This window comes from Thermobia domestica, chromosome 4 (genome assembly GCF_964235325.1).
Source record: "Thermobia domestica chromosome 4, izTheDome1.hap1.1, whole genome shotgun sequence".
In the NCBI taxonomy this organism is placed as follows: Eukaryota; Metazoa; Arthropoda; class Insecta; order Zygentoma; family Lepismatidae; genus Thermobia; species Thermobia domestica.
In genome coordinates, this window is record NC_137457.1 from 11653689 (window position 1) to 11666341 (window position 12653).

The 12653-nt window shown below is 32.5% G+C and overlaps 1 protein-coding gene across 3 annotated transcripts in view; it reads left to right on the plus strand.

Moving 5' to 3' along the window:
- Positions 1 to 12653, plus strand: part of LOC145683717 (uncharacterized) — a 163699-nt gene that overhangs the window by 121560 nt on the left and 29486 nt on the right. For all 3 annotated transcript variants that reach the window (XM_081755182.1, XM_081755180.1, XM_081755181.1), the window contains one exon: positions 7576 to 7737. In XM_081755182.1, coding sequence (XP_081611308.1) covers positions 7576 to 7737 — 162 coding nt within the window. The remainder of the gene's footprint in view (positions 1 to 7575; positions 7738 to 12653) is intronic.

A 12653-nucleotide genomic window follows, 5' to 3' on the forward strand; every position in this document is an offset into this window, starting at 1 on the left:
AACTCTGATGCCCAACAAAGGAAAGACATCTACACCAAGCAACAGCTTAAGGACGCTGTTAGTGCATTTCGTAAAGGACAAAACATTAAAACTGCTGCTCGAACGTATACTGTACCTAGGTCAACACTGCAATGGCACCACAAAAGTCAAGAGAAGGCTAAGTTTGGCCCCAGTCTTGTTTTAATGAAAGATGAAGAGAATCTGATTGTTGAGTGGCTATTAACTTCAAGCAAGAAAGGTTTTCCTCGGCGTAAGGAAGACGTCCAAGTTAGTGTTCAGTCTTATGCTAGTCTACATGAAAGACCTAATCTTTTCAAGAACAATTTACCAGAATCAGGGTGGTATAAGTCGTTTCTATGCAGGCATCCAATATTATCACGTGAGTGATTGTGATATCCGGAAATGGTTTCAAGAAATTAAAACATATTTAAAATCAGAGAATTTGTTTCAATTTCTTTAGATGCTTCAAGAATATATAATGCGGACAAAACAATTTTCGAACTTAGGCCAAAAAAGAAGGTTATTGCTCCAAAGGATACCCGGAATGTTTATGAGATGTCTATGAGTAATGAAAATGAAGGTCTTATAGTTTTATTCACTTTTGGAGCAAATTGCGTTACATGTCCACAAATGCTTGTTTATAACTATAAAAGACTGTCGAGTGAAATACTGCAATATGTTTCCAATGGTTGGGGTGTTGGGTGTAGTGATTACGAATGAATGAAATCAGAAATTTTATGAGTACATTTCTAATATTTTTCGTCCATATTTAGTCAAAAGAAATGTCAAATGTCTAGTAATCTATTTGTGGATGGACATAAAACCCATTTTACTTTATAACTAAGTGAATAATGTGTTAATTGTCTTGTATCCAAATACATCCAGAATATTTCAGCCCGCTGATATTAGTGCTTTCCTCTCAATTAAAGCTGGACGGAAAGATGCTATTATGCATTAGCATCGCGAACACCCATTCTCAGTTGTTACTAAAAGGAACTTTGCTCCGTTATTACAAGACACAATCAAAAAATCTTTAAAGTCAGAAAGCCTGGTAAATGGCATCAAAGCGTGTGTTTGTACTCTTGGAATCATAATTGTATTGATTTCGGGAAGTACCTTGGTAAAGTAGGAAGTAAACTTCCTCCAGGGGAATCAAACAGCGATTTGGAACATTCTAGTGTCGGTAGCATTTTAAACCTTGAAATGTTTTCAAATTTGGTGGGGAATAGGAAATGTAAACAACTTAAAAGTTTTAATATCTTGACAGATCACGAAGCAAAGAGATCACATTTATGAGAAATTGACATGAACTTCTCCAGTGGTCACGGACACACAAACAATGCAAACATAGCCTCAGGATAATAAGGAAGCAGCAAATGAAATACCCGTAGTGGAAGACACAATTGAAAGTGAAAAGGAAAAGTCTAGTGAAGGAAATCCGGAAAGAAAGCCTAGCTTTGCTGTGGGTAGTGAACATAATTCAATAAGGAATGCAAAGAGACGCGAGCTTAGGCGTTCTGACATTCCACTACTTCAAGATTGTTTGGTTTAGCCTCACACGTCCAAAAATAATATAAAGTAAGAGAATCCCACTTTTAATTATATACGAGAAGTGGAAGCTACTTCACAAAGAAAAAGCTGAAAGAAGAGACCAAAGAAAATCAGAAAAGAGAGGAGAAGAAAACGGCTTCAAGAAAAAGCTACAGTATAAGCTAGCAAGAAAATCAACGTTGCAGGCATCACAAGCGAAGGAAGAATCCATAAGGCAAACTGAGAGAATAAATATGGTGAACCACCTACAGGTGAAACAGCGGAACAACAACTATTTGGAAATGATCAAGATCTCCAGACGAAAAAAACTTCAGTTTGTACAGTGTGGCAGACCTAAATCAACAAACAGGCCAAACATTTCATTGAAAATTTCAACTATCTTCAATCTTGTGCCATCAGTGCGAACAGTCTCTGTTGCCTTACCATGTACAACTCTCAGTCTATGCAGTTTGCAGTTTTATAAGAAATGTCTCTTGCCCTCTAAGTCTACCAACGCCGAAGATGAATACTGTGAATGTGACAGTAATGCCAGAAGCATTGAAACCTCTGAATAACGGACATCAATGGGACATTAATTTTTGTCCGTTACTGAGAGGTGTCTGTTACAGGGAGGTTATAGAAATTTAATTTCTCACAACAGTAATTGTATGCAGTAATATACAGGTAATACATTTTGTATGAGCGTAAGTACGTATAATTCAGTATTAAAATTCTCTAGTTAGTACGTATTTGAATCATTGTGAGGGATGAAGGAGAAATTCATTTCTGTTAAATAATACTATTGCTAATTCTGATGTGTTAATATATTCATATACAATAAACGATAATACGTGTATGGTTATTTGCTGAAGTACATGTCATCACCTTGTACAATATCCATTAATTTACATATTACCTATACTAAGAGTAAAAGAGACTTGTTAAGTGCGAGAGGGAAAGCGTTTTCCATTTATTTCAAATTCTTACAATCTTTCGAAAGATGCATTAGGAACCAACTAACCGGCTGAACTCTTTTGTTTAGCGAAAACGACATGCTTTTTCCTTAAAAGGGTAATAAAACTGATTAGCATGTATCCTCTGAGAATTATCAGTACGGTTGCGGAAGAAACATGTGTGTTTTTATGTGTGTGTGTGTGTGTGTTTGTGTATTAGCGTGGTATATTCGTTGGCAGAAAGTATGAAAAGGAAAGTTATTGGGGTGAATAAATTTATTGACGTAGCTACAATTACAAAGAATATTCTCTTACACTTAAAGAAAGAGAGAAAGGAAGCTGGAGAAACTCCAACACAGACTTGTTTCAGTGTCATAAACAAAAGAAAAATGTTGCTTTCCCAAAAAAGTAAGAGAGAAGACATTGCTCGTTGAAATTGTAAAACAAACAATGTTTGGTTTGTTATCTATGAAATTGTCGCGAACTCTATTGCTTAAAAAGAAGTGTGGGATGTTATATGATTTAAAGTGTTGTATTTTTGTCTTACCTAGGAAATAAAAGTTTCTAGGTACCAATATGCGCTTTCTCCTCATACCTATTCTGTCTGCCAATACAAAACTTAGTACACACTTCTACCCAGTACTTTTCGAGCTATATTTGGATTGTTTGCTTTTACCTGGAGTTCAAAGTTGATGGAAGGAATTTCTGGAGGTAATTTTCGAAGCATTCTCCCAATTATCCCACTTCAGGTACGTTATAGGCACCAATATATAACATTTCTGGAAAGTTTATTTCATACTAAAGAGAATGAACTATAAACCAAGACTTTCCAATAAATAATGTTCATGCTGTAAAGTAAATAGCTGTTTCACTGCGAGTCGACGAATTTTTTTATACTAACAGGGTTAATGTTCCCAGGGACTTACTCAATTGCCCATGGCACATAATTTATTCTGCATGAGCATATCTTTGTTATGTTTATCGAATAGACTAGGCTTGATTCGGATTCCGGATGACTGATTTGTGTCCGTTCCTTGTTATTATTTCATTTGTTTCTCCAAGGATCACAGTAACCATGACAACACATTCCGATATATTCACTATAAAGTCAGCTGTTCCTAAAATCTAAATTTCATCACAGTAAATATCCTCTTTTTCTCTTTATTTTAGTATGCCTTACAATGGTAATATAGACTTTTCTCACATAGGAGCGATACATGAATAGAATCATCATTTGGTCAATAAGTTAACTTGTCCAGCAGAGTATGAGTATACTAGTAAATAATAACGCATAAAACCATAGTTCCTTTAAGGAAAGCAGAGACTTTACAAAGAAACTATAATATGGCAGAAACAAATATAATGGATCAATTGACTTCTTAATTGCTAACGTGAAGCTTTGGAGCTACTGTTTGAAAATTTAGAAGAAAGGAGAATTCATTCGAAATGTCCCTGCTGGAGATAAATAAATATATGTGAATAAAAAGAGGATTAATGACTTCTCATGTTAAGAAAGAAATTCAGTGTAAAAGCAGGTTGAAAGAATAAAAATATTGCCCTAAAGAACAAAAGCAGAAGAAATTCTTTTAAAATATTTGGTAAGATATTGACTGGAAATGAAATAAAAATAAAACATAGGAGCCGCTTGTTGCGAAAAATAATAAATTATCATAAATAACAATACATAAAAATTCGTGAACTCACATGAAGAAAATACACAAAAAATGAGAATTACAGAAAAAATGAAAACATAACCAAATAAGCAAAAAATTAATAAGAAATAATGTTAAAATAATTGTGGCTAACATTGACACCGTACATCTTTTACCAAAGTTTGTTTGCCGAATCGAAAATAAAAAGAAATGATTTTTGTACCACACAATTACAACTATTAAAATCTTCAAATTACTCTTCTTGCTGAGGAAGGCAATTTATCACACGACTGTACAACATCAAAAGTCACTCCTCGGCAATTCTTTGACCCTGCGAAACGTATTTGTCACAAGGAGTTGGAGACACGGAATATCATTAACTGAATGTCCTTTTATAAAACTTCTTATTCCTATGGTGCTGATTAAAAAGGGAGTTCTGGTCTGGAGGTCTGAGACAGAACTCAATGCACTTAACGCTGACCCAGATTCTTTTCACTCTACTTTCAGGAAAAGTGCAATGAAAACATGTGTATTTCCTTTTCTATATCCTGAGGACCAAGGAAAATAATCCGTTATTCAGTCTGCAGATGACCGAATGTTTCAGCACAAGCTATGAAGCAAATGATCTAGTGAACTACCATCATATGCGCTTCTTTAAATTAAGTGAAATATTACATTTGTGTCTAACTGTTAATTTCACTGCAAAATATAGATCGAAGAAAATATTCCATGACATTATTTTGTTTTTCTAACATACAATAAGGTTAGCTTTTATTTGAATTAACTATTTGTATATTATTTCAACGAATTCAATGGCCACTAACATATAATAAGTTAAATCACCACTAATTTTCGGAAAAATCATTACTAAAATCTTGAATGAGATTAAAGGGAGGGATCTGAAATACTATAGGTACATATAATGGTAGTTTTTATCACTACATTATGTTGCTTTTGAAATTCCGAAACCAAAAACACACGTACGAATGTGATGAAATTTAAACCACTACTTCCTTGTAATTATTAACATACATTACTTATAACTCAATCAATTATTAACATTATTATTATTACATAACGTGGGCTCCTGTCACTACGTCATGGTGCGTCCTCAGGTTTTGTCAACATCTTATAAACCCCTTTCAAATATTCTATTACCAAAATTGACCCCACACGTAGATGAAATTATTGGAGACTATCAGTGCGGATTAGGCGAAATCGATCAACTATCGACCAAATATTTACCATTCGCCAAATACTCGAAAAAAAGTGGGAATACAATACCCCGGTACATCAACTATTTATTGATTTTAGAAAGGCGTACGACTCGGTTAGGAGAGAAACATTATACATCGTTCTTACAGAACTTGGAATACCGAGAAAGCTAATTAGATTAATTAAGATATGTTTAAATGAATCCCAAAGTAGAGTCCGAGTAGGATAATATTTGCCCCCGACCTTCCACGTCGAGAATGGCCTGAAACAAGATGCGTTGTAGCCACTGTTATTTAACTTTGTTCTGGAATACGCTATAAGGAAAATCAAAGATAGCAACCAGGGCCTAGAGTTGAACGGTATTCACCAGATTATGCTGATGATGTAAATTTAATAGTGTAACCACTTTTTCTCCCCATCCTCACAACCCACCCAAGACAAATCGAATAAATCCAAAATGTGTTAGAAAGTACGTTGTAAAGCCGAAGAGACAAAACAGCCGCACAGCTGGATGAGTAAAAAGACTTTCCGAGTAGTTGAATTTGGTTTCTGGTACTAAACGAAATGCATGTACGTATTCTATAAATGCTACTGGGAGTTATTTTGCTGGCTTGTGAAATGTCAAAAGTCAGTAATTAACAATTGTAAATATATTATTTTTATTAACAAAAATAAATAACAAGAAATAAACGTAGCTACGAAATTATTTCAAATTAGTCCAACCACTTGCAATATTTTTGAGTTCAATATTTCCCTTGACGTACCACGAGGACACAATAGCCCTTTAAGAAAAATGGCGTCAGCCTCAAGTTTAAAAAAACTGACAAGTAATTATAATTATTATATCTGAAAATGTATGAAATACAACACTCGTAAAATTCTCTTTTATATATAGTAACTTATCTGCAATATATATTGCTATCAGGACTCAATTATACTTTCACAAACTAGAAAAACTTTAGCGTACTAAAAACATGGAAGTTCACTCACCAGGCAATTACGTCAACTGAAGTGTCTGGCAATTTTATATGGCGAGCCAGCAAATTCCCAGCATGCTTCAGTTGATGACAAATAAGAAATTAAATTCGTAAGCCAAAACTACACTGCCGTAAAATAAAAATAATAACCAGAGTAATGGAACAGTAATAAATAATAATAATAATAATAATAATAATAATAATAATAATAATAATAATAATAATAATAATAATAATCCATAAACAGCTACTTCTTGAATACATTACAATAGGGAATGATAGAACAATCAAAGAAATGCAGAGATCTTATTAAACGCTTCCAGGGACATGAGTTTAGAAGTAAATGAAGAGAAAACTAAATACATGGAAGTGCGTCGGGACCGTAATACTGCAAATTATGGATGCGTTAAAATACTAAATAATACTTTTGATAAAGTCCATAGTTTCAAATATCTAGGATCAGTATTAACAGAGTACAATCATATTCACGAAGAAATTAAATGTCGACTACTGGCAGAGAATTCGTGTTACTACTCGGTTCAAAATCTCTTGTCGTCGCGAATTCTATCAAAGAATTTGAAGCTTAAAATATAGAAAACGATAATCATGCCTGTTGTTCTGTATGGTTGCGAAACATGGTCGCTTACTCTGAGGGAAGAACACAGACTGAAAGTCTTTGAGGACAAGTTCCTGAGACGAATATTCGTACCCAAGAGGAACGGCAATGGGGAATGGCGGAAACTTCATAACGAGGAACTACATAATTTATACGGTTTACCCAACATTATTACGGTCGTCAAGTCTAGGAGGCTTAGGTGGGCGGATGATGTTGCTAGAATGGAAGAAAGTAGAAACGCTTCCAAAGACTTGACTGGAAGAGCAATCAGAAAACGACCATTAGGAAGACCTAGGCGCACATAGGGTGACAATATTAAGATGGATCTCGAATAGATTGGAATACAAAGTAGAAACTGAATGCAGTTAACTAAGGATAGCAGTCAGTGGAGAGCTTTTGTGAAAACGGCATTGAACCTCCGAGTTCCATAGGCAATAGAGTTATTTAGTTAGTTATTATTATTACAAAATAGTCAAGGAAAGAAGACAAGTTCTTTCGCTATGTCTAAATCATTAATTATATATATATATATATTAATATATAATTAATATATAATCAAACGAATATATACGATATATATCATCAGCCGAATATTAAATATTTTGTTGACTAATATGTTTCTTCAATTTTAGATATACTGGCAGCGGAAGATGAAGAAGATAAAGAAATCAACGAAGTTCTTGCTGCACTTGGAGCTCTTCAAAACCAAAATGATATGCCTAGTTCATTAGGGGCTCAAGAAGACGAGGAGGCAGGAGAGAAAGAGAATGAAGGAGAATCTACCAGTGAACCGGGTAAGTAACACATGTTGTAAATAATTTTCTACCCTCAGTACTATTATGTACATTTTTCACCATTATTGGGCTTGAGGGGTTTAGGTTCAAAATATGAGTTTCTTAATTCATACAAACTTAGAGTGAGAGGTGAAATTATAATTCAATTTATGCAAAACGTGGTATCTAAGAGCTCCAAAGCAAACAGTCTAATAGATGAGAACAATAATACAATTTCAGCAACACGTGTGAGTTCTATATTATTTACTTTTAAGGTTAACGTTTTCATGTTTCTTATTAGTATATGTATAATTGAACAGCCTATCATTGCTTTTAATTTTTTTTCACAAAGTTTGAGGAATCCTCTATACGAAAGAGCTATGGAAAAATTTTGAAGTATTTGAAATAGATTACGACGAGGAATGATGAATATTAAATACATATACTTAAAAGACTATGCATAGTTCTTGCTTATGATTTCCTTATCAGCATCAGTGCTCCTGTTACTCTAATTCCTACCTATACACTTCTCTTACAGTGCCAATAGGCTCGAGTTTTGGTGCGACAGCATTGAGCACAATACAGTAAATGAGATTCTACATGAAATTGTAGTATCATGTCACATGTAACGTTGAGGATGTAAACTGACGCTTAACTTCAACAAACAAACAATCGATTTTCAGGTCGAATCGAATGAGCATTCCTTTAGTAAAATACCCGAACCACAGGCACCCTTGAAAACGCACACGTTCTCGCCGAAGAAAACAACGGTAACTCATAAACGTCGATAAAAGGCATAAAAAAATTAATGGAACAAGAAATATGATAATAGTGATGTGAATATTATAAAGTTAGAAGAAACAGATTAGAATAAGAATTTGTAATGTTTCAAAATACGTAAACGTCCAGTATTAGCGCTGCTTTCCCGTAGTTTAGTTTGATAAAAGAACTGGATTTATATAGTTTATAGAAACCACAGATTACTATCCTACTAACCGCAGACTACTAAAAAGAACATAACATAATAATATATTCTCCTGGGAATCACTAGCGAGAACCCAACTTTAAAATGAGCTTATCAGATTATTGAGTGACAAATCGAATTTAGTCTTCATTGGCACTCAATTCTTGCTTAACAAAGAGTTTGTATTTATCTACATTTGTCTCTCAGTTTGTATCATCAGCTTTAAATGAGTTTGGTAAAATTAATATAATTTAAGTATTTGATGTATTATTATTTCACTTATATAATGCTCTATCTATGACTTTACCACATAGTGAAATCCGCGTTGTAAGTTCAGGCCCGAAAAGTATACAGTTATATAATTGTCTGCTTTGTTTAACAACACACACACACACACACACACACATTATATATATATATATATATATATATATATATATATATATATATATATATATATATATATATATATATAAATCCAGTGATAAAATCCTCACAGCTAAACACTAAAGGAGTTCATATCAACGTAGGGCGAAAAACGCTTTATTTCAAAGTTACGTGACGCCGAAATCGAGAAAATTATAACTTTGAGGTGGACTAGCTCGAATACTTTGATACCAAATGCGGTGAAAGAAATTTTAGGGGAACTAGTACCCTATCTGTTTAAACACATATGTTTGACAGTTGAGTTGTACCGCCGCACTGATTTTAGAGAGAGAGGTGGTAGAGTAGAACAGGTACCGCAGCTCCCTCTACAAAATCAGTTCCTCCAATACATCCTAACTCTGAACCATGGTTATATAGAGAGACAATGTACTAATTCCTCTAGTATTTCTTTAACCGCATTTGATATTTTCATCATTTCCGAGCTAGATAGTCTCAAAGTTACAATTTTCTCAAGTTCGGCATCTCGCAGCTTTGAAACAAAGCGGTTTTTGCTCTATGTTCATGTGAATTTTTCTTCATAGTTTAGGTGTCAGGATTTCACCAGTGCATTTTGGATACATAAGAAATGAACATCCTATATATATAGCTATATATAACTATCCATCTTCATTCTGGAATTGTTACTTAAATAATTCATTTCTTTTCTGACCAAAGTATCAGCAAATCTCTCTTTTATATTGTATAGGTGACGGAGCTGACAGAAAGTAGGTATATTAGTTTTGTAATATTATAAGGTTTTTATTATCTTCATTAACATGAACATATATTATGACAATTATGCTTGATGGAAATAAAAGTAGGTTATTTAAACTGTAACGACTTATTTATTTTTAATAAATGAGTACATACTCTGATAAAGAAAACATTAATTATTTCATTACACACACACACACACACACACACACACATATATATATATATATATATATATATATATATATATATATATGTGTGTGTGTGTGTGTGTGTGTGTGTGTTGGAGAAATACAGAGAGGAAAAGTACACATGTAGTGACGAAGAGCCGATCATCGATCAAACTATAGATTTCCTATACAAACTTGACTATAGTGACAAACCAGACTTCTAGAAAAGAGATTAGTTGTCATCTCATTAACTTGAATATGTTTCATAAGGAACTTGTTAAATAGATGTTGTGTGGAAATGGAAAATCTGGTTTATTTATGAACAATAATTATGTTATGAACTTTTGCTGGTAACACCTTATACAAGTAAGAGAAATGGAAAGTCTCATATAATAAGGAAATTGGACACTTTGTTATCTTCGCGAGACAATTTAGAAAAATACGTGAAGAAATGATTATACACAAAAATATTAAAATATTAATACTTAAACTAATTTGATAACTAAACATATTAAAGCGATACTGTCTTCTTTCTTTAGATAATTTTGAAGTGTTATGCAGTTGCATTATTTCAATCTGAGGAAAAATGACGTTTTTTTTTACATTAGATGATTCTCGTCTATCTCTTATAGCTTCCGGGAAACACTATAATAATTGTGTGATTAATAATTTTGTTTTATGAAAAGTGAAACTTTTAGTAGCGTCACAGTTTCTGTTTACGAGTGTTTACAATGAAGCTTAACAAGGTTATGCTGATAACGTAAGAATTACATGACAGATTGCTTACATAATTAACCCTACTCTATATGGGATGTTTCGGATACATTACGGAAAAAGTACATAACTCAAACTGTGCTACATACACTGATAAGTAATTGCAATTTCTGCTCTATATTCAGTAGAACAATTGAAAAACAATATTTATTCTGAAAGAATTGTAAATTTAAAAAATTGCATTTTGATGTCAACAATTTTTTATTTAAAATTTTTAATAGTTTTTACATAATGAGCAATGTATATTTTCAAAACACCAAAGAACCAGATACAAAAGTAATTAACACCAGTTAAAATATCAAAATATACCATTACATTTATTCGTGTTGGCCGTTAAATACTAAAATATATCAATAAAATTAGTTCATAAATTATATTATTCAAGACGATAGATCCATGGCTTTCAATTTTGTGACTTATTAATATCACTATCTTACTGTTACTTAAGGGCAAAGTATACATAATATTGAAGATTATTCTCAAAAGTTATGATCCAATTGCACTAGATAACTTATTCGCTATTGCATTAGAAATTACGAAGTGCGATTTCTTTATTACAAATAAATAAAATATTATAGTATCATAATATACTACCGTATTAAACATTGTCTTCTTTCGCATGACTACTGATAGAAAAACGCCACGCTTGTTATGAGAGCCTGTAAACGCTTATCCAGAAATTCACCAAGCAAAAATAATTTGACATAAAATGACTAGATGGCGTCAATTTTTCAAAAAAGTAATACTAACGTTTGACGAAGAAAGTATAAAAATGTTTCTTTAGGAAACATAAATTATTTAAAATAGGTTTGCAACTCAATTGTCGGCAATAATTTGATGCTAAATCCCTTAACTTGATTATCAGCAACAGTTTCAAACTAAAACTTTAAACTCAATTAAGAGCAAAATTTTTAAAATAACTTACATTATTACCAAACACTATTACATTATTACCAGACATAAAAACAGCTAAAGTATGGCATTGGGACGTTCATGTAAAGTTTCTTACAGATTAGTAATTCTACATAAATAAATTCGGTAATTGCTCAGTATTTCGTATTATTCTTCTAGTGCATTTCCGAAAAATCTATTATTAAATACGAAAAATGAAACAAGATATCGCTTCATTGCTATTGACAATATAAGTATTAGGAACAAATTATGTAATAACCTAATATTCAATGAATTTACAAATATTCTGGTTACATTGTTGACGTTTATAAAATGTTGACTAACATGACAAAAGTTACTACTGTGTCCGTCCAAGACATACATTCTTCTATGTCACACATCTAAGAATTCAAATATTTTATTTGACTATTTTGGTAAAAATTGACTTTCTAGTAAACATGTGAGTGGATCTAGTTTAGATTCACTCTTTCTATTCCAATTTCTCTATTGCACAATTATCATCTCTCTAATTATGATAGTCTTCGTTTTAATTAAACTGAAATGCGATGTTGTTGCTAATTATTTCCCTTTAATGTTGTCACTTTATTGCATGTATGCAAACATATGTTCAGAATTTCTTTCGCAGAACTTCTTACCAGTTATCTTTACAACAATACCGTATATCTTTTGCTTTCCAACATTATGTTATCTCTTTCGAAAGATCAATTTTGAATGTAAAATGAAATATAGATTGGCTTGAAAGTGATAAAAATCTTTTATGCACTATATTTTTCGGATAGTATCGCTAAGCAAATACAACATGAAAATATTTAAGAATATTGAGGAAAACTTTTTGAACTCTAATACATTAAGGAAAATTCCCAAGTAAGGAACATTACAGAAGTAAATTTAAATGAACCTATTGCTGGGTTTACTGCAGGAGCATAATCGTGAGATTTGTGAGATAAAGCAGTACATTGGTAAGTTATCAATTATAC